Source organism: Microcaecilia unicolor, chromosome 3, assembly GCF_901765095.1.
Source record: "Microcaecilia unicolor chromosome 3, aMicUni1.1, whole genome shotgun sequence".
Lineage (NCBI taxonomy): Eukaryota > Metazoa > Chordata > Amphibia > Gymnophiona > Siphonopidae > Microcaecilia > Microcaecilia unicolor.
The window spans coordinates 89,345,477-89,368,810 of record NC_044033.1 but is presented as its reverse complement, the minus strand read 5'-3'; the positions used below and the strand labels follow the sequence as shown (position 1 = coordinate 89,368,810).

General features: G+C 50.0%; 1 protein-coding gene across 1 annotated transcript in view; it reads left to right on the top strand.

The window, feature by feature from the left end:
- The window catches only part of EHBP1 (EH domain binding protein 1), a 763,964-nt gene that overhangs the window by 131,359 nt on the left and 609,271 nt on the right, over positions 1–23,334 (top strand). Inside the window, 1 exon segment of the mRNA XM_030196160.1 lies at positions 9,800–9,981. Coding sequence (XP_030052020.1) covers positions 9,800–9,981 — 182 coding nt within the window.

The window sequence follows — 23,334 nt, the reverse complement described above, 5'->3', positions numbered from 1 at the left end:
CCTCCCTTGGGGGGGATTGCATAAGTGTCAGGATAGCAGAGAAGGGCAGCTATCTTGTCTACAGCCTGCATGACTCCCATCTCCCTCTCGTGAGTCAGGGGTTTGTCTCCTCGGGATTGGAAGTTTCCCTCAGGTGGATTTGGGGTCCTGTTGTTGCAGGCCCACTTTGAGGGGTAAGGGCAGCATTGAAAGGGTTCCAGGGGTCTTGGTGGAGCTAGAATGCTCCTCAGTTGCTAGGTACCCTGAGGTACCCTTTGGCTGTGCTGAAGCCTAAGGGCCACAAGTGAACTAAAACCTTCATGGCTGCCTCGATGGGCACTCAGATTCACATTCTTCCTCTTTAGAGAACAAGTGGGGAATCTCCTCCTTTTGGAGGGATGTTCTCCAAAGTCCAGTGAGCCCCCCTCCCTGCCCGAAGAGGAAGACTGCAACACCCAGTGATCATGTTATTTTGGCATGAAGAGCTACTGACACTCATTGATCATGTAGTCGGTACCCTCCGTATCCCTAGTATGCCTCCCCAGTAGGTCTGTGAGGAATTCATCATCCTGGAGGGCATTGACAGGCACTTCAAGACCTTTCCCATTTATCAGATGGTCCTGACAGAATAGGAAGCATTGACTCAGTTCCTAGGTCCTCTAAGAAGGGTATTGACAAGTTTTTGGCTTTCCTCAGGTGGGCACCTGAATTCAATGGCAATGAAGACTACCATTCTTGTAAAAGGAAGGGTAGTGTTGAAAGAGTCTCATGACAGGAAAATGGAGGAGCTGCTGAAGCAAGTTTTTAGCTTCTCTGCACGGGGGGGGGGGGGGGGGGGGGTTCAAGTGACCATTTTGGTGAGAACCCTGCTAGCTAGCAGCAATGGTAGTGTCCCAGCACTAACTGTGGCTGCAGAATTGGTCAGTAGGTGTGATGTCCAAGACTTGCTTCAGCAAGCTCCCATTTAAGGGACAGTTCTTGTTTGGTGAGGATCTGGAGAAGCTGGTCAGAGATTTGGGATAAGCCAAACCTCAGAGATTGCCAGAGGACTGGACATATTTGTCAAAGTCTTCAGGGCTAAGTCACATCTAGAACTGTAAGGCCTCTTCTGTCTGGGTGGCGAAATTCCAGAGACCTTAAATGGCAAGCATCCAGTGGTGGCTGCATTGAAAACTTTTGAGTATCAGGGCCCCCTCTGTTTCCTTTTCACAGTATGACTTCTGATAAGGACCTGTTAACTACAAAAGAGAATTCAGATACACTTATGATGAGATGCAGAGCATGAAATTAAATAAGGATCAGAAGATATTTCCTTTTGTTTATGTTGTGCAATTTATTTGTCTATCTGTTATAAACTGCTTAGATACGAGATGTTTATAGGGCAGTATATCAAATAAAGCTGAACTTGAGTCTGGCCTTTTGAGGTGTGTGGCAGACCGAGGAGGGTGGCCTTACCGCTTTGGCCTCATCCTCCACTAGCAGTTCCCAGTGAAGGGGTGTGGGTCCTGTGTCAGGAGTTCAGGTGGGTGATTGTCTCTGCCTGTTCTACCCTGAGTGGTTCCAGGTGACCTCAGACCAATGAGTCCTTAGCGTTTTGTCTGCCTTGGCTAGACTCTGGAGTTTGCAATACCCATGTGAAAAATACGACGAAAAAGATGTTCTACTCCATGTGGAAACTCAAGAGTAAAACCTTTGTTCCCGAGATACATCTTCTGTACCCTTGTCCAGTCAATGGTAATAAGTCACTTGGACTACTGCAACGCACTGTACGCTGGCTGCAAAGAACAGACTATCAAAAAACTCCAAACAGCCCAGAATACTGCCGCCAGACTCATATTTGGCAAAAATAAATATGAAAGTGCAAAACCACTAAGAGAGAAACTTCACTGGCTCCCACTCAAGGAACGTATCGCGTTCAAAATATGCACGCTTGTACACAAAATCATCCACGTAGATGCCCCAACCTACATGCTAAATCTCGTGGACCTGCCTCCCAGAAACGCCAAAAGATCATCCCGCAAATTTCTTAATCTGCACTTCCCCAGCTGTAAAGGACTAAAATACAAAACTTGCCACCACCTTCTCCTGCATGAGCACGCAGCTGTGGAATGCATTACCTACTGACTTAAAAACTACTAACGAAATAACCAACTTTCGTAAATCTCTGAAGACATTTCTCTTCAACAAGGCCTACAAAGAAAACCCATAGCCTCATTAAATTACCTCGCCAACCCAACCAGTTAAGAAAGTCTACCTCTATACTTACCCACCTAACTCCTTCCTTTTTAATCTGACTTAATCTCTGTACTTCACTAATTGTATCTACTATCCTGGAATGACAAATGTCATAACAGGACTCTGTAAGCCACATTGAGCCTGCAAATAGGTGGGAAAATGTGGGATACAATAAATAAATAAATACCAATTTCTGATACCTTTTATGGTTTCTCCTAGCAGTTTGGACCTGAAGCGCCAGTCAGTTCAGGTGATGCTGCAGTGCATATGCTCTCTGGGAATGGTTGAGCCCATTCCAAAACACAAGTGAGGCACAGGGCATTATTTAATTTACTTTGTGGTTCCAAAGGGGGGGGGGGGGGGGCTTCTTTCAGCGCATTCTGCATCTCAGGGGGATAAACCCCTCCTTATGAGTCCCTCAATTTCACATGGAGACCTCGGTTTGTTGTTGTACTGGTGAGATCTATGAAATATCTTATGCCGTAGACCTCTCTGAGGCATATCTCCACATTGCTGTTGGGGAGTTCACAGGTAATTAATCTGCTTTTGTGTTCAGAGGAAGTAGTATGTATTCAAAGTGCTGCCCTTTGCTTTGGCGATGGTACCACAAAACCATGAATCTTCTCCAAGTTCATGGTGGTTGCAGCAGCCTAGCTTCACAAGGAGGCCATGTCCATTATATCCTTATCTGGACAATTAGCTGATTAGCGTAGATCCGAGGTGGATTCTTATCAAAGCACAGTGAGGGTGATCCAGTTGTTGGAGAGTCTTGGCTGGATAGTAAACTATGTAGTGAATCTTCTGATTGTTCTTGGAGTACCTGGGAATTCTCCTTCTCACAAGGGGCAATCTTTCTGACTAGACAGGATGGTTTCATTCCTGGCTCTAGAGGCCCCAAGGTCCTGGGATTATCTGCAGTTAATTGGTTCCAAGGTGCTCTGGACTAGGGCATACATGAGATGCTTCCAGTGGGTCTTGCTGTCCAGGTGATCTCCCAGGTTACAGGACCAAGTTGAAGCTTATTCTTCTGAGTCAGTTCCTCTTGCAGCTGGCCTTGTGGATACATCAGACTAATCTATTAAGATGACTACGAAACCAAAGCACGTAATGGACATAACGTAACTCTTTCTCTATACGATTCACTAATGTGTTTGTTCCACATGAACCTCATTCTACCACAACATCACTGTGTAACTGTTTATACCGGAATTGGCCAATGCCTTTACGTTACTATGTAAGCCACATTGAGCCTGCAAATAGGTGGGAAAATGTGGGATACAAATGTAATAAATAAAATAAATCCTCCAGATTGGGTGGTGATGATGATAGATGCCGACCTATTGGCTTTGGGAGTTGTACTACCTTGCTAAGGTGGCTTAGGGCATTGGTCACAGCGGGAACCTCGTGACACATCAGTTGGTTGGAGCCAAGAGCCATTCACTTGACTCTGCAACATTTCTTTCCCCTTTATATATCAACAAGTAGGGAGCCACCAGCTTGTCAGTATCGCATGAAATTGCACTTCTGTTTGAATGGGCAGAATCTCACCTACTGGCTCTCTGCCAGGGTGGAGAATATAGAAATAGACTTTCTGAGTCAACAAACCTTAGACCTAGGGGAATAGGAGTTGAACCAGGTAGTGTTTCAACTTTTGGTGAAACACAGGTGGAGGCCCCTCTTCAATTTGATAGCAGCTAGGCAGAATGCCAAATGTCCCCCTTGTTCAGTTGCAGGGAAGAAAAGGAGCAATGAGAGTTGATGTTTAGTTCAACCGTGACATCATAGGTCTGATTAACTGATTAACGAGGAAAGTTTAAAAGGGTCCTATTATTACACTGTCTACAGTGAGAGTCATCAAAACATAGGCACATAAGATGCCACACTTTCAATTCTTCTCTGTCTAGAAGAGGTGCTATGAGGACTTCCAGAGCAGGACAAATCTTCATTGCGTTCCAGTCCGACTGTTCCAGCTTCTCCCTGCTTGTTCCAGCCCATCTGCTTCAGCCTACTTGCTCAGATACACCTGCTCCAGCCTACCTGCTCCAGTACATCTACTCCAGCATGTTCCAGTCCGCCTGAACCAGCTTCTCCCTGCTCGTTCCAGCCCATCTGCTCCAGCCTACTTGCTCAGATACACCTGCTCCAGCCTACCTGCTCCAGTTCATCTGCTCCAGCGTATTCCAATCCGCCTGATTCAGCTTCTCCCTGATTATTCCAGTACACCTGCTCCAGTCTGCCTGAACCTGCTTCTCCCTGCTTATTCCAGTACCTGCTCCAGCCTGCCTACTCCAACTCATCTGCTCCAGCGTGTTCCAATCCACCTGAACCAGCTTCTCACTGCCTATCTCAGTCCATCTGCTCCAGACTGCCTGCTCCAGCTTCTCCCTGCTCGTTCCTATTCATCGGCACCAGCTTGTTCCAGCCCACCTGCTAGCTTGTCAGCCAGTACCTGCTCCAGCCTGCCTGCTCCAGCTTACTTGCCTACTAGCTTACTAGCCCGCTAACTCACCAGCCATTGACATACCTGCTCTCCAGTTTCTCCCTGCTCGCTCCTGTCCCCCTGCATCAGTATGCTCCAGCCCGCCTGCTAACTTGTCAGCCCTTGACTTACCTGCTCTCCAGCGTCTCCCTGCTCATTCCTGTCCATCGGCTCCAGCATGCCCCAACCCGCCTGCTAGCTGACTTACCCACTCTCCAGTCCATCAATCCCTCCAATTCCAAGCCTCTGGCTCTTCGCTCTGTCACTACACTTACGCTTGTCACACTGCAATCACTACTTATGGCCCCTGTCCACATCCTCTTCCTTGCCCTGTCCCTTCCTAATCTTTTTCCCCTCCCCTTACCGCTGTCTACCGCTGGAATCCATTGCCCACCTGTGTTCCCTCCCGTCCTGCCTGCTACGGCAATACCCTATTCACCCTCATCCCTCTCCACCTCACCATCTCTCTTGTCCCCCTCCTCCTTCCTAGCCCTTAATCTCCAACACCTCCTTCCTACCATTAACCCTTCACCATTCCTCCTAAGTGCACCCCGTCTTCGTCGCCTTCGTCACCCGACCTCCCCCACCCTCCTCCGCACTATCTTGCTCCTCCTCCTGCTATCCACGGGAGACATTAATCCTAATCCAGGCCCCCCCCACCTGTTCTCCTCCTTCCCATGCAAACGATTCCGTGATGTCTCCAACCTCGTGTCTATTCCCCTCCTCCCCCCTCTTCCCTCCCCTTCTCATGTGCCTTGTGGAATGCCCACTCGATCTGCAACAAACTGCCCTTCACCCACGATCTCTTCATCTCTCGTTCCCTCCAACTGCTCGCCCTAACTGAAACCTGGCTCTCCCCTGACGACTCTGCCTCCGTCGCGGCCCTCTGTCATGGAGGCTATCTCTTCTCCCACACTCCCCGCCCAGAGGGCCGCGGTGGAGGCGTCGGGCTACTTCTCTCACCCTCCTGTAGTTTCCAACCCCTCCTCCTACCGCAGTCTCACGGCTTCTCGTCCTTCGAAGCTCACTCTATCCGGCTATTCTACCCATTACCACTCAGAGTTGCAGACATCTACCGCCCCCCTGACAAGCCCCTCTCTTCATTCCTTACTGACTTCGACGCTTGGCTCACCGTCTTTCTTGATCCCGCATCTCCATCCCTCATTCTTGGCGATTTTAACATTCACGTTGACAACCCATCCAATTCCTACGCTTCTAAATTCCTCACTCTGATATCCTCCTTTAACCTCCGACAATGCTCTACCACCCCTACTCACCGTGATGGCCATTGTATCGACCTCGTTCTCTTCTCTTCCTGCTCACCTTCCAATTTCTGCACCTCAGTCCTTCCTATCTCAGATCATCACCTAATCACCTTCACACTTCTTCACCCTCCCCCTCAACCTCGCCCAACTACAACCACGGCCTTCAGGAATCTCCAAGCTGTCGACCCCCCTACCCTATCCTCCCACATCTCCAATCTCTTCCCTTCCATCTCGTCTTCTGAATCTGTCGACACAGCTGTCTCTACCTACAATGAAACTCTCTCCACTGCTCTGGATACCCTAGCACCATCTGTCTCTCGCCCCACTAAGCGCACTAACCCTCAGCCCTGGTTAACCCCTTGCATCCGTTACCTTCGCTCCTGCACCCGATCTGCTGAACGACTCTGGAGGAAATCTCGCACCCTATCAGACTTCACCCATTACAAATTCATGCTATCCTCCTTCCAGTCCTCCCTATTCCTTGCCAAACAGGAATATTATTCTCAATTAACCAATTCTCTTGGCTCCAACCCTCGTCGCCTCTTCGCCACCCTCAACTCCCTACTTAAAGTACCCTCCACTCCCACCCCCCCCCCTCACTCTCTCCTCAAACACTAGCTGACCACTTCCGCGATAAAGTGCAGAAGATTAACCTTGAATTCACTTCCAAGCCTTCTCCTCCCTGTGACTTCTTAACCCACTCCCTCAACCAACCTAACCCGGCTTCCTTTTCCTCCTTCCCTGAGATCACCGAAGAGGAAACTGCTCGCCTTCTTTCTTCCTCTAAGTGCACCACCTGTTCCTCGGATCCCATTCCCACCAATCTGCTTACCAACATCTTTCCTACAGTTAACCCCTCAATCTGTCACATCCTCAACCTCTCTCTCTCCACCGCTACTGTCCCTGACTCCTTCAAGCACGCAGTAGTCACACCACTTCTCAAAAAACCATCACTTGACCCCACCTGTCCCTCCAACTACCGCCCCATCTCTCTTCTACCCTTCCTCTCCAAATTACTTGAACGTGCTGTCCACAGCCGTTGCCTCGACTTCTTCTCCTCTCAGGCTTTCCTCGACCCGCTTCAATCTGGCTTTCGCCCACTACACTCGACAGAAACAGCACTCTCTAAAGTCTGCAATGACCTGTTCCTCGCCAAATCCAAAGGCCATTATTCCATCCTCATCCTCCTCGACCTATCCGCCGCCTTTGATACCGTCAATCATAATTTACTTCTTGACACACTGTCCTCATTTGGGTTCCAGGGCTCCGTCCTCTCCTGGTTCTCATCGTATCTTTCCCAACGCACCTTCAGAGTATCTTCTAATGGCTCCTCTTCCACCCCCGTCCCGCTCTCTGTTGGGGTTCCTCAAAGATCTGTCCTTGGACCACTTCTCTTCTCGATATATACCTCTTCCCTAGGCTCGTTGATCTCATCACATGGTTTCCAGTACCATCTCTATGCCGATGACACCCAGCTTTACCTCTCCACTCCCGACATCACAGTCGAAACCCAGGCCAAAGTTTCAGCCTGCCTTTCCGACATCGCTGCCTGGATGTCCAACCGGCATCTGAAATTGAACATGGCAAAGACTGAGCTCCTTATCTTTCCACCCAAACCCTCTTCTCCTCTTCCCCCACTTTCTGTCTCTGTTGACAACACCCTCATCCTCCCCGTCTCTTCAGCACGCAATCTCGGAGTCATCTTCGATTCCTCCCTCTTCTTCTCTGCCCATATCCAGCAGACAGCTAAGACCTGTCGCTTCTTCCTCTATAATATTAGCAAAATTCGCCCATTCCTCTCTGAACAGACCACCCGAACCCTCGTCCACTCGCTCGTTACCTCTCGTCTTGACTATTGCAACCTTCTCCTCGCTGGCCTCCCGCTTAGCCACCTATCCCCCCTTCAATCTGTCCAAAATTCCGCCGCACGTCTTATCTACCGCGTGAACCGATACTCTCATATCACCCCTCTCCTCAAATCGCTTCACTGGCTCCCAATCCACTACCGTATACAGTTCAAGCTTCTCCTATTGACCTTCAAGTGCACTCAATCTGCTGCCCCCCATTATCTCTCTACCCTCCTCTCCCCGTATGTTCCCACCCGTAACCTCCGCTCTCAGGACAAATCACTCCTATCTGTACCCTTCTCCACCACCGCTAACTCCAGACTTTGCCCCTTCTGCCTCGCAGCACCTTATGCCTGGAACAGACTTCCTGAGCCCATACGCCATGCGCCCTCCCTGCCCATCTTCAAGTCCTTACTTAAGGCCCATCTCTTCTCCCTTGCTTTTGGCGCCTAACCACCTTCCCCATTCCTGTTACCTACACTGACTACGTAGTATGTTACCGTTAGATTGTAAGCTCTCTTGAGCAGGGACTGTCCCTCCCCGTGTTTAAATTTGTACAGCGCTGCGTAACCCTGGCAGCGCTATAGAAATGCTAAGTAGTAGTAGTAGGTCATCCTATACATCTTTCTTTTATAGCAGCTGCAGGGTTGTATGATTCACAAGATTGTGACACATCCCTTCTTGGCCACTCAAGAGCTATCAGAATTACCATGTTGCCATCAGTACACCTCTCCTTCTTTCAGGGAAACTGGGAGTTCTGCATCAGGGACCAGTGTTCCTCTATCTGGGTTCATTTTGCCTTACAGCTTGACTCTTGAGAGGAGAAAGCTAATGCGCAGTAGTTACATGTTCTCAAATGATGGCTGCCTTGTTTCTCTGACTTATGTGTATGCTTGGAGATAGTGCTCATTCAGAGTTTGACCTCTGTAGGGCCGATATTCCCCTTTTCGTGTCCTTTTTGCAGGAAAGACTGAATAAGGGATTGGCTGTTAATTCCCTGAAAGTTCATATGGCTGTATTGGTTTCTTTCTAAGTAAGGTTCAGGTAAAGAGTGATTGAAACAGTTTTTTTCTGGTTTCAACTGAAATTGAAACTGCGGCCAAAATTTTCCACCAAAGCTAAAACCGAATCTGCCTTGCCCCCAAACCTTAGCAACCTACGCTCTCCACTCTCCCCTAACAAAAATAGCCCCTGTGCCCTCCTCCCCTAGTGATTAGTACTTATTGTAGTTTTTTGTATTATAAAGGTAAGAGGCAAACTGATAATAGGCTTACATTTTTACATTTAAAAATAGGTATGATTATTTTAATTGTTTTCAAATATTGTCTTGAATGAAACACAAAAAAAAAACAGCACCACGGGCCTTTAAAAATGGAACACAGTTCTTTAATGAATGAGCCTTGACAAAAAGACCCGACACGGGCTGTGTTTCGGTGACTAGCACCTGCGTCAGGGGTCCCCACGTCTCATATAGTAAAAGCTACAAAGCACCAAGGCACTTTCACTTTCTGTATCCATTTGTGAAAGTGCCTTGGTGCTTTGTAGCTTTTACTATATGAGACGTGGGGACCCCTGATGCAGGTGCTAGTCACCGAAACACGGCCCGTGTCGGGTCTTTTTGTCAAGGCTCATTCATTAAAGAACTGTGTTCCATTTTTAAAGGCCGTGGTGCTGTTTTTTTTGTTTGGACTTTAGTTTGTACTTTGTTCCCTCTCTTTTGTTATAACCTTGAATGAAGCACAGAAATCAGGGAGAAAATGAATAGATTTTCTTTTCTTAAAGAATTAATTACCAGTGCCATAGTTAAGAAAATGTTGACATTTTGGTCAACTTTCAGAACCTAGTGTGTATTAGATATTAAATTACAATAATGGTTGTAAGCTTTCTTGTTAAGTGTTGAAAATGCCACAGTACTTATGAAATTATAGGCTTACTCTTTGGGGGGGGATTGAGGCCAATGGAATATTTCATCATATTTTATTACTTCTTTGTAGGAATCCACATCAGGTCGCAGAAAGGCACTTGCTACCAGTGGCATCAACATGAAGCAATATGCAAGCCCCATGCCTACACAAACTGATGTAAAGTTGAAATTCAAGCCTCTGTCTAAAAAAGTTGTTTCTGCTACCCTACAGTTCTCTTTATCTTGTATTTTTCTGAGGGAAGGAAAAGCAACGTAAGTTTTTCAACATATTGGCTACTTTTATGTTGCATTTTGTACCCAAAGAGCGTTCTGACTGAAGAGCACTTCAGCCATGTAGATTGAGAGAAGCTAAGAGCTCCTGAAAGCATACCAATCATTCCTCTCATTCCTCATTCTGAGTCCAATTACAAATGGTCTCTTTGAGTGCAGTCTATTCTTACTTTGAATAAATGTTGCTGAATTTTATTTGCCTTGAAAGAGGAAAATTGTCTGCTGTTTTCAAATGATTTATGGTTACTAATATGCTTGCTAATGCTGTTTACACACATTATTACTACAGGTCCCATTTTATGCAATTCTGTGTCGCGTGTCCTTAGGTAATAATTTATTTATTTATTCAGATTTATTTGCTGCCTTTTTGAAGGAATTCGCTTAAGGCAGTAAGAATAAATCAAGCATAAGCATAGACAATTACAGCAGTAAAAATATTTAAATAACAATACAAAGCATGGCATAGTATACTACTTACAGTGTCAACGCAATACGTAATAAAACATTTTCTTTGACAGCGTTGGGTATAATCAAAGGTTGAACATATAGATAGATTAGAGAGTTAGAGGAGTTAGAAAGTAAGAGGACTAATTTAAAGAAAGTTGCAAATGAGGTCAGAGAGGTGATTAAATATTATCTCAGCTAGGGTAGGGGTGGATAAACATGTCCTGCTGCAATATGTGCAGCTCAGTGTCACTCTTTGTGTTTGTGTATGAGATTAACAAGTTGGTTACTTCTTCCATTAAAGGCCTGGTTGAAGAGCCAAGCTTTCACCTGCTTCATGAAGTAGAGAGAGTCTTGTGTTAAGCGGAGCCTTTCAGGGAGTGCATTCCAGGCTACTACGGAGAAGGCTCATGTGTGGGTATCACATTGTGTATTGTCTTTGGAGAGGGTGTGGTTAGTGATACTTCTTGGGATGACCTTAGTATCCTTGGAGCGGTGTAGAGAGTGATCCTATTCGTCAAGTACTCGGGGGCCCATTTCCTTTAACGACCTTGAAGATCTAACATAGTTTTAAATTTAGCCCTGTATTGTATTGGTAGCCAGTGAAGTTTTTGCAAAAATGGTGTGATGTGGTCACATTGCTTGCAACCTTCTATTAGTCTTGCTGCAGCATTCTAAATTAATTGGATCTGGTGTAGACCCTTTGTAGTCAGACCAATGTAGGGTGCATTACAGTATTCCAGTTTTGATGCTATCATGGCATGCAGAAATGAGTTAAGATTTGTCTTAAGGAGAGAGGCAGCATAGTTGTCGCAAATAGTAGAAGCAGCTCTTGAAGGTTGGTTGGAGTTTGGGAATCAGAGTAAGTGTTGAATCTAACTGTATTCCAAGGTTCCTGACTTGTGATTTGATGGGGATTTTGTACTTCCCAAAAGAGATTTTGATGTTGGGTATGTGTCCACTTGTGTTAGGGACCCAGAGAATTTCAGTTTTACTTGGGGGTTCAGGCAAAGTTTGTTGTGTTTAGCCAATTTCTGAATTGATGATAGGTAATCAGTTTATTTAGGGCTGTAGGTAAGTCAGGTTCAATGGGTATAAGTAGCTGCACGTTAATGGCTTTGCATGCTGCTAGTGATACCCACAATGTATTTGTATGTTTAAACAACTTTTATTGAACAAAAATAAAGTAACAGTCAAAATATCACTCTGGAGTTGTTCATCATTTTACAGTACAGGCCATCCCCACCTCCTGCAATCCACCCCCTATGAATAGTCATTTCCGTATCATCATGCTGATCAATCCATAGACTGGTGGGTTGTGTCCGTTTTTCTGCTGCATCAGGCTTTTCTTATGCAAAACGCTGCCCCTACCCCCCTGTCTGATAAAGGGGTTGAGGCCTCCGGAAGCAAACGCCCTTGGGTGGATTTCCAGGCCCTAGAGGACTCTGTCTCCTCTGATGTAGATGAGGGCAGCGTATCTGAGTTCTCCCAACGGTCCTTTGGGGATTCCTTGGAGGAGACGGATTCCCGCTCGGATGGAGTGGATGACCCCTCTGCAGCGCGGATCTTTCGCTCAGAGGATTTGCCCAACCTGTTAGTGCAGGCCATGAGCATTTTGAAGATTTCCTCTCCGGAGGACGTCTCTCCCTCAGCCTCTGTTGGCTCCGCCATTATGCTGGGGACGAAGTGCCCGCCTAGAACCTTCCACGTGCATGAGGCCATGCGCACCTTGATTTCGGCTCAATGGGATGTCCCAGAAGCGAGCCTCAAAGTGGCTAGGGCTATGTCCCGCCTCTATCCTCTGCCTGAAGGTGAACGGGAGGCCTTTCTTTGGCCTACCGTGGATTCTTTAATCACTGCGGTGACTAAGAAAACGGCGTTGCCGGTGGAAGGTGGCACGGTCCTAAAGGACGCCCAAGACAGAAGATTGGAGGCGGCCTTAAGGTCGTCCTTCGAGGCGGCTGCCTTAAGTTTGCAGGCCTCCGTTTGCGGCTCCTATGTGGCCAGGGCGTGCTTGACGATTGTGCAGCGGGCTTCCCCCTCGGATCCTTCCTTGAGGGCTGATTGGCCGGCCCTGGAATCAGGCTTGGCTTATTTGGCAGACTTGCTGTATGATGTCTTGAGAGCCTCAGCTAAAGGTATGGCTCAGACAGTCTCTGCGCGGCGGTGGCTTTGGCTGAAGCATTGGTCTGCGGACCACGCCTCTAAGTCTCGCCTGGCTAAGTTGCCTTTTAAAGGCAGGCTGCTTTTTTGGGGTCGAGCTGGACAAAATTGTGACCGATCTCGGCACGTCTAAGGGCAAGAGGTTACCAGAGGTCAGGGCTCGGGCCAGTGGTGCTCGCCCCAGTAACTCCAAAGGACGGTTTCAGGAAGCCCGTCGGTATCGCCCGGGCAAGTCAGGCTCCTCTGCCCCCTCTTCCTTCAAGAGGAACTTCTCCTCCAAGCAGCATTCCTTTCGCAGAGACCGCCGTCCCGGAGGTGCTTCCTCCGGTCCTCCCCCAGGGTCTCGTACCCAATGACGGGGCCCTGGTCCATGGCCCAGTGCAGATTGGAGGACGCCTGTCCTCGTTTCTGGGCGAGTGGACCAGAGTAACTTCAGACGCTTGGGTGCTGGAAGTCATCAGAGATGGCTACAAGCTAGAGTTCTGCCGACCCTTAAGAGACGGGTTTGTACTCTCTCCCTGCAAGTCTCCGGTCAAAGCTGTGGCAGTGCAGCAGACTTTGGACAATCTGATCCGCCTGGGTGCGGTCGTTCCGGTGCTAGAAGATCAGCTTGGCAAGGGACGTTACTCCATTTACTTTGTGGTACCAAAGAAAGGAGGTTCTGTACGGCCTATCCTCGACCTCAAAGGGGTCAATCGGGCCTTGAAAGTTCGGCACTTCCGAATGGAGACTCTCCGCTCTGTTATAGCGGCAGTGAAGGCAGGGGAGTTCCTGGCATCCTTGAACATCAAGGAAGCTTACCTGCATATTCCCATCTGGCCTCCTCATCAACGCTTTCTGCGTTTTGCAGTCCCGGGCCGACACTTCCAGTTCAGAGCCCTCCCGTTTGGGTTGGCTACTGCTCCGCGGACCTTCTCCAAAGTAATGGTGGTCATCGCGGCCTTCCTACGAAAGGAAGGAGTACAAGTCCATCCTTATCTGGACGACTGGTTGATCCGAGCCCCCTCTTATGCAGAGTGCGGCAGAGCTGTAGACCGGGTGATTGCTCTTCTGAGCTCCCTGGGGTGGATCATCAACTGGGAGAAAAGCCAGCTGCGCCCGACTCAGTCCCTGGAATATCTGGGAGTTCGTTTCGACACCCAAGTGGGCAGAGTGTTCCTTCCGGACAATCGAATTGTCAAGCTTCAGGCTCAGATGGACCAGTTCCTAGTAGCCTCTCCTCTTCGGGCTTGGGACTATGTGCAGCTGTTGGGCTCTATGATGGCCACGATGGAAGTAGTGCCCTGGGCCAGGGCTCATATGAGACCACTACAACTCTCTCTGCTGCAGCGCTGGACTCCAGTGTCGGAGGATTACGCTGTGCGCCTTCCCTTGGACCTAGCGGTGCGCAAGGCGCTGAGCTGGTGGCTGAGGACAGACAAGTTGTCCGCAGGGATGCCTCTTTTGACCCCGGAGTGGGTTGTCGTCACGACGGACGCCTCTTTGACGGGCTGGGGAGCCCATTGCTTGGGAAGGACAGCGCAGGGGCTCTGGTCTCCTGCAGAGGCAAAGTGGTCTATCAACCTCCTGGTACTCAGAGCCATTCGGTTGGCGCTTTTGGAGTGCCTCCCGGTACTGGCGTTGAAGCCAGTACGGGTCCTGTCGGACAATGCCACGGCTGTGGCCTATGTCAATCGCCAGGGAGGTACCAAGAGCGCCCCTCTAGCCAAGGAGGCCATGAATCTATGCCAGTGGGCGGAAGCGAACCTGGAACAGCTGTCGGCGGCCCACATTGCTGGAGTCATGAATGTCAAGGCGGACTTTCTCAGTCGCCATACCTTGGATCCCGGAGAGTGGCAGCTATCTGCTCAGGCGTTCTTGGACATCACGAAGCGCTGGGGCCAGCCGAGCCTAGACCTGATGGCATCATCAGCCAATTGCCGCGCTTTTTCAGCAGAGGACGGGACCCTCGATCTCTGGGAGTAGATGCTCTTCTCCAACAGTGGCCGACACAAGAGCTTCTCTATGTGTTCCCGCCCTGGCCCATGTTGGGCAGGGTACTAGACCGGGTGGCAAAGCATCCGGGCCGAATAATCCTGGTGGGTCCGGACTGGCCCAGACGTCCCTGGTATGCGGACTTGATCAGGCTCTCAGTGGACGAACCTCTGCGACTGCCAGCGGAGCAGGGCCTGTTGCATCAGGGTCCCGTAGTGATGGAGGATCCCTCCCCCTTTGGTCTTACGGCCTGGCTATTGAGTGGCAGCGTCTGAGGAAGAAAGGCTTCTCAGACAAGGTCATCACCACTATGCTGAGAGCGAGGAAGCGCTCTACTTCTACTGCTTACGCCAGGGTTTGGTGTACCTTTGCATCGTGGTGTGAGGCAGGCTCCCTTTCTCCCTTCACTGCTCCAATTTCTTCAGTGTTGGCGTTCCTGCAAGAAGGTCTGGAGAAAGGCCTGTCGCTCAGTTCCCTTAAAGTCCAGGTAGCGGCTCTGGCTTGCTTCAGGGGCCGCCTGAAGGGTGCTTTCCTTGCTTCGCAGCCAGATATGGTGCGCTTTCTCAAGGGAGTTAATCACCTGCGCCCTCCTCTGCACTCAGTGGTACCTGCGTGGAATCTCAATCTAGTGCTAAGAGCCTTGCAGAAGCCGCCTTTTGAACCCTTGTCGAGGGCATCTCTGAAAGACCTGACGTTGAAAGCAGTCTTTTTGGTGGCTATCACTTCAGCCAGAAGAGTTTCCGAGCTCCATGCGCTATCATGTCGAGAGCCCTTTCTGCAGTTCACTGAGGCAGGAGTGACTATTCGCACAGTGCCTTCCTTCCTGCCCAAGGTTGTTTCTCGCTTCCATGTGAATCAGCAGCTCTGTCTCCCATCCTTTCGTAGGGAGGACTGCCCAGAGGAGTACTCTGCTCTCAAATATCTAGATGTGAGACGAGTCATCATCAGATACTTGGAAGTGACCAATGATTTCCGGAAGTCGGATCATCTGTTTGTCCTGTTTGCAGGTCCTCGTAAGGGTCTGCAGGCTGCTAAGCCTACAGTGGCAAGATGGGTCAAGGAAGCCATTGCAGCGGCTTATGTGGCCGCGGGGAAGGTGCCGCCTATCCGGCTGAAGGCTTACTCCACTAGAGCTCAGGCGGCTTTGATGGCGGAGGCCGGGTCCGTCTCCTTGGAAGAGATTTGCAAGGTGGCAACTTGGGCATCGGCTCATACCTTCTCCAGACATTACCGCTTGACTGTGGATGCTCGGGCGGAGGCCCGGTTTGGAGCTTCAGTGTTGCGGTCAGGGATTTCTATGTCCCGCCCTGGGTGAGTACTGCTTCGGTACATCCCACCAGTCTATGGATTGATCAGCATGATGATATGGAAGGTAAAATTATGTATCATACCTGATAATTTTCTTTCCATTAATCATAGCTGATCAATCCATAGCCCCTCCCAGATATCTGTACTGTTTTTATTCTGGTTGCATTTCAGGTTCAAGTTTAGTCTTCAGTTCCTGTTCAGGAGGACTTCGTGTTCAAGTTTTTTCAATTGGATTCTTCAGGAGTTGAGACGATTTTGTGTTACAGTGAGCTGCTGCATTCCTCTCCCCTCCGTTTTACGGGGCTGGATTGAGATCTAAATTCTGCCGGCGCTCCCTCTCGCTTCGTGCGGCTGTAGGGCAGCTTTGTACCCCTCCCGCTTCGGCGGTGTTAGGGTCAGTCAGCTCCTCTCGCGGTTGCAGGATAAGCCAGATCCCCCCGCATTGGCGGGGTGGTGTCCCTCCCCCGCTCCGCGGGGATGAGCTGGACGGATTCCCCTTCCCCACTTGTGTGGGGATGAGCTGGGTTAATTCCCCTCCCCCGGGGGATTTCGGCGGTGGTGAGCTGGGCAGAGTGTCCCTTTGTGGGTGTAATTCTCTAAGTGCTGAGTCCTGCGGATGGAGCTTTGATATCGACATACTGAGGAGTTTCCGGCAGCACATGACCACATATAGGGAGGCAAAAGGATTGCTCTCTATCTCCACCTGCTGGTAGATGGACACAACCCACCAGTCTATGGATTGATCAGCTATGATTAATGGAAAGAAAATTATCAGGTATGATACATAATTTTACCTTATAATCGTGTATGTTCTTTGGCAAACAGTGAACAAAGAGCAGTTACTAGGACAACAATATAGCATGTACGAAAAAGAGTGGGAAGCCTGGACTCTGATGGCCTTCCCCTGTCTAGCCCTAGTGCTCCATTATCGAATCCAACTCAACCACCCCACCCCTCTTCACAGGAAAAAAAAAGAAAAAGAAAGGAAAGACCCACATCAGGATCTAGAGCGAATTAAGTATACTCATACAAACCCCCAACCACCAGTCCCGCCTCCCATCACCGGCTCTGGCACAGACCGTATAAGTCTGCCCTCCACTATCCTCGCCTCCCAACCACCAACCCCTCTTCCCCCCACCTGCTCCGCCACCCAATTTCGGCTAAGCTTCTCCCAGCAGGTGTGGACATCGCTTTCTCAGCTCCTGGATTTCTGCCTGGGGAGGCTCCTGTGCTTTGCCAGTAGAGCGGGGGGTGTTGTGGCTGGTGGTGCCCACTTTAAAGGCATACTTGGTTTTCCCTGTCCCTGCCTTATCCCATTCCCCCTCCTCCCGGAGTTCCTCTGTGGCTGCCTGCCTCTAACTTTCATCACAGTAAAAAAAAAAAAAGAAAAAAAAGAGAGGCTTACTCCAGATCTCCTGGTTTGGTGCAGCTTGACCGAAGCTTGTTTGACTTGGTCTACTGAGGTGAGAGTGGTGCCCAGCTCTTCCGGGGAGGTTCCCGCTGACAGCGCTCTGTGTGTGGTAAGTTTTGGCGCAAAGGTGCCATTTTGTTTTCTGTATTTGATGGCTGCTGAAGGGGTTAAGCGCTGCTCCCACTGTGGGAAATGCAGATCAGCAGCGGGGCTTTGCAGCACATGCTGCCTTGATGCTAATGCTGCCACGATCATGGTGGGCGGTGATTCTTCCCGCCCCACGGAGTTAGCAGCGGGCGTCATCTTGGAGGCACCACATGACTCAACCCTCGCGGTTGCGGAGGGGTCTGAGTGCAGGGGGTCGCCTCGTTTCGAGGTTTCTAGAGGAGCTACTGCCTCCGCATCCCCCAATGTCGGGGCAGATGCACAGGGTGAGTTTTTCTCCCCTGAATTTGTGCTGCTGATGCATAAGGCTTTTATGTTAAAAAGAGCACTGCCTGAGGCTCCTGACAATTCCTTTTGGACTGGGTTGCCTCCAGTTCTTGATAGTCCAGCGTCTGCTGGAGACTTTATTTCTTCCCCCGAGCTTTTGGCTGACGCTAAGCGTAGATGAGTGAATACCCCCGTCTGAGGGGGACTCTTCACCCTGTTCTCCCCGTGGTCTAGTTTCGGGGAGTCTTAGGGGTCTGGCAGGCCCTCACGGACTGAGGATTCAGACGAGAGTGGCTGCTTGCCACAGGAGTTGGATGACCCTAAAGCGGTTCAGATTTTCCAACGCGACGAGCTGCCAGCTCTGGTTTCTGATGCCTTACAGGCCCTTTGTATTAAAGATCATGACGAGGGCGCTGCCTCTTCTATTAATCCTTGGATGGCTAGTACTAAGAAGCCTTCTCGGGCTTTTCCCATGCATGCTTCCATCCAAGGGCTTATTTCAGCTCAATGGTCTGACCCTAATGGTCCCTTGAAGGTGGCCAGGGCTATGTGTCACCTTTATCCTCTGAGTGAAAGTTGGTTGGCCCTCTTTTAGTCACAGCTGTGACTAAAAAGACTACTCTCCCGGTGGAGGGAGGGGTCGCTTTGAAAGATATGCAGGACCGGCGGCTGGAATCCGCGCTGAAGCGGTCCTTTGAAATTTTGGGCCTGTCCTTACGGGCGGCTATTTGCAGTTCCTATGCAGCCTGGGCCTGCCTTTCCTAGTTGCAGCAGGCGGTTGAGCAGCCTGCCGATGGAGCAGGTTCCCTCGCTGAGGTCGGCCCCCGTATGGAGTCTTTTTTGGCTGATGCCCTTTATGATCTGGTCAGAGCTTCGGCTCAGCAGATATCGATGGCGGTTGCTGCCCACCGCCTTCTTTGGCTCCGGCATTGGGCGGGTGACATGGCCTCTAAACAAAGGCTGGTGAGGTTACCCTTTCGGGGCCTTCTTTTATTTGGGGAGGATTTGAAGATGATTGTTAAGGAGCTAGAGGACTCTAGTCCCAACGGTTGCCTGAGGATAGGCCGAGGCCTTTTTCCAGAAGTCCTTCTTTTCCTTCCTCTTTCAGGCCACGTTTTCGCGAAGCTCGCAGGTATCGCCCAGGGTGCTCTGCGGGGCTTGGTCAACGTACCCGTTTCCAGCAGAGGAACTCCTTTCATTCGGACAAACACGCTGCGGCGTCCGGGCAACGTCCAGGAGTTCAGGGGCGTCCTCCACAATGATGGGGCACCGGTCCATGTGTCGGTTCCCGCAGTAGGAGGTCGTCTCTCCCTCTTTCTCGAGGAGTGGACCAAGATTACTTCGGATCCGTGGGTTCTGGACCTGATCAGAGAAGGTTACCACCTAGAATTCGCTGCCCTGGTGGGCGACGCATTTTTGGAGTCCCGATGCGGCATACCGTCAAGCGGGCGGCGGTAAACGAGACCTTGCAGGTGTTGGTCGCTATTCCATCTATTTTGTGGTGCCTCGAAAATCGAGTCGTTCAGACCTATCCTGGACTTGCGCAGAGTCAACGAGGCCTTAGAGTGCGACACTTCCGTATGGAAACCCTGCGCTCCGTCATTGCGGTGGTACAGCCAGGAGAGTTTCTCACATCTCTGGACCTCAAGGAAGCGTATTTGCATATTCCCATCTGGCTGCAACATCAGCGGCTTCTCTGGTTTGCGGTATTGAGCCAACATTTCCAGTTTCGCGCCTTGCTTTTCGGCCTGGCAACTGTCCGTCGGACTTTTTCCAAGGTAGTGGTGGCTGCCTTTCTCAGGCGAGAGGGTATCAGAGTTCACCCTTATCTCGACGACTGGCTCATCAGAGCGGATTCGGCAGATGAAAGCCGACTTGCCATAGCCAGAGTTGTTACAGTTCTTCAGACTCTGGGCTGGGTAGTCAATATGCCCAAAAGTCACCTGACCCCCTCTCAGTCTCTCGAGTATTTGGGGGTCCGGTTTGATACGGCTTCGCGGTTCGTTTTTCTTCCCGACAACAGGCATCTCAAGCTTCAGATTCAGGTCCGCCTGCTCCTGCGGATGCCTTGCCCTCGAGCTTGGGACTTTGTTCAGCTCCTGGGATCGATGACGGCCACCATAGAGGTGGTTCCCTGGGTGAGAGCTCACATGAGGCCGCTGCAGCTTGCTCGGCTTTAGCAATGGTCTCCGATTTCCCAGGAATACCAATGCAGACTAAGGTTGCTTCCTGTGGCCCAGCGCAGTATGGATTGGTGGCTTTCTGACAGCATGCTGCGTGAGGGGGTGCCACTGGCTCTTCCTTTTTGGTGTCTGGTGATAACGGATGCCAGCCTTTTGGGCTGGGGAGCTCATTGACGGGGACGCTATGCTCAGGGTCTGTGGTCCACCGCAGAAGCAGGATGGTCCATCAATCGCTTGGTACTGAGAGCGATATTCCAGGCTCTTCTGGCCTTCTACAGGACGCTGAAGGGTCTTCCTGTCTGAGTTCTGTCGGACAACATGACAACAGTGGCCTATATCAATCATCAGGGCGGCACTCTGTGCAGGGCCCTGGCTGCGGAGGCGTCTCAGATCTGCGACTGGGCCGAGCGCCACCTAGAGCTACTGTCCACGCTTAACATAGCTGGTCAGAGCAACATACTAGCCGATTTCCTCAGCAGACATCAAATCGACCCGGCGGAATGGGAACTGGCAGAAGAAGGTTTTCTTCAGATTTGTGCCAAATGGGGGACTTCAGGCTTGGACCTCATGGCGTCAAGCGTAAACGCCAAAGTTCTTTGTTTTTTTCAGCAGAAGGAGAGAAACTCGCTCGGTGGGGTTGGATGCCCTGGGTCAACCTTGGCCCTCGGGCCTCCTATATGTGTTCCCTCCTTGGCCCTTGATAGGGTGAGTACTACTTCGGATTCGCCTGCACTGAGGATTGGTGATTCTCATCGCCCCGGATTAGCCAAGGCATCTGTGGTACGCGGATCTACGGCGGGTGCTGGTGGATATGCTTCTTCCTTTGCCTCAGGTTCCGAACTTGTTAGTTCAGGGTTTGGTGACTATGGAAGATCCTTGCTGCTTTGGTCTTACGGCCTGGCTCTTGAGGGGGCGCAATTGAGGGACAAGGGCTATTCTAATAAGGTTATTGCCACGCTCTTGCAGGCTCGCACGTGGTCTACCTCTGCGACTTATGGTCGGATCTGGCGCATTTTGGAGGCATGGTGTACTCCAAGGTCTATCTCGCCGACTCTGGCGACAGTCTCGCTTTTGCTGGATTTTTTGGAGGACAGGCTGCAAAAGGGCCTGGCCTACAATTCCCTTTGAGGTCAAGTGGCAGCGTTGGCCTGCTTCCAGGGGAAAGTCTCCTGCTTGTCTCTTGCTGCTCATCCGGATATTGTCTGATTTCTCAGAGGGGCGCTTCGGCTCTGTCGTCCTTTGCGGTCACCCTGTCCGGCTTCGTACCTGGGGCTCGTGTTGAAGGCGCTCCAGCGATCTCCATTTGAGCCTCTTAAACAGGCTTCTGAGAAGGATGTGACTCTCAAGACAGTTTTTTTTAGTGTCAGTGACGTCGGCAAGAAGGATGTCTTAGCTTATGGCTCTTTCCTGTCGGGATCCTTTTCTACAGTTCTCGGAATCTGGGGTAACTGTTCGTATGGTGCCTTCCTTTCTGCCTAAGGTGGTTTCAGCTTTTCTCCTGAACCAGCCCATTTTTCTTCCTTCCTTTTGTAAGGAGGAGTTTTCGGACTCCTTTGGGCAATTTTGCCTTTTGGATGTCCGCAGGGCTCTGTGGCAGTATCTACAGATGTCACTATAGCCCGCTGGCTTAAGGAACTCATTTTTTTCTGCTTACCTGCTTTTAGGGCAGTCGACGCCTGAAGCGTTTAAAGCACACTCTACGATGGCAATGTCCTCTTCGTGGGCTGAAACGGGTGTCTTTTCTCTTCAAGAGATTTGTCGTGTGGCTACCTGGGCTTCTCAGTTCTCTTTTGTGCAGCATTACAGATTGGATTTGGTAGCGTGGCAGGATGTGCATTTTGGAGCGCAAGTGCTTGCTCGCGGAGTTGCCTGTTCCCACCCTACTTAGGTACATCCCATCAGTTAATGGATTCATCTACTGTTGATGACAAGGAAGGGAAAATTAAGTTCTTACCTTGATAATTTTCTTTCCTTTAGTCACAGCAGATGAATCCATGATCCTTCCCTGTCTGACTTTAGTTTTTGTACAGATGTTGCATACAGACATTGTGCTTCATCAGGAGTACTTGAAGACAAGCTATCAGAGTTACTACATGCTGTTTGTATTGCAGGAGGTTGATAACGTCCCTCCTTTGTTTGGTTATTGCTCCGGTTCAGGGGCGTTTGTTCTCTGTGAGGAAAGTTTGTTATTTTGCCTTTCTTATGCATTCTGCTTTGGAAATTTCATAAACTGAAGGCAGAGGGGGCTGGGCGTCCAGAAACACCATGTGCTTTCAGTGTTCTCTATCTCCACCTGCTGGTAGGCGGGTACAACCCATCAGTTAATGGATTCATCTGCTGTGACTAAAGGAAAGAAAATTATCAAGGTAAGAACTTAATTTTCCCTTCTTGCCACTGCACCAGCCCCTTAGCATTTCAGACACCCTCTTGCCCCAGCATTAGCTCCTTAGCATGAATGAGTCCTCCTTTAGCCCATGCCTCAGCCCTTTACTACTACTACTACTACTATTTAGCATTTCTATAGCGCTACAAGGCGTACGCAGCGCTGCACAAACATAGAAGAAAGACAGTCCCTGCTCAAAGAGCTTACAATCTAATAGACAAAAATAAATAAAGTAAGCAAATCAAATCAATTAATGTGAACGGAAGGAAGAGAGGAGGGTAGGTGGAGGTGAGTGGTTACAAGTGGTTACGAGTCAAAGCAATGTTAAAGAGGTGGGCTTTCAGTCTAGATTTAAAGGTGGCCAAGGATGGGGCAAGACGTAGGGGCTCAGGAAGTTTATTCCAGGCATAGGGTGCAGCGAGACAGAAGGCACGAAGTCTGGAGTTAGCAGTAGTGGAGAAGGGAACAGATAAGAAGGATTTATCCATGGAGCGGAGTGCACGGGAAGGGTGTAGGGAAGGACGAGTGTGGAGAGATACTGGGGAGCAGCAGAGTGAGTACATTTATAGGTTAGTAGAAGAAGTTTGAACAGGATGCGAAAACAGATAGGGAGCCAGTGAAGGGTCTTGAGGAGAGGGGTAGTATGAGTAAAGCGACCCTGGCGGAAGACGAGGAGAGGGGTAGTATGAGTAAAGCGACCCTGGCGGAAGACGAGACGGGCAGCAGAGTTTTGAACCGACTGGAGAGGGGAGAGGTGACTAAGTGGGAGGCCAGCAAGAAGCAGATTGCAGTAGTCTAAACGAGAGGTGACAAGGGTGTGGATGAGGGTTTTGGTAGAGTGCTCGGAAAGAAAGGGGCGGATTTTACGGATGTTGTAAAGAAAGAAACGACAGGTCTTGGCAATCTGTTGGATATGAGCAGAGAAGGAGAGAGAAGAGTCAAAGATGACCCCAAGGTTTCGAGCTGAGGAGACAGGGAGAATGAGAGAGCCATCAACAGAAATAGAAAACGGGGGGAGCGGGGAGGTGGGTTTGGGG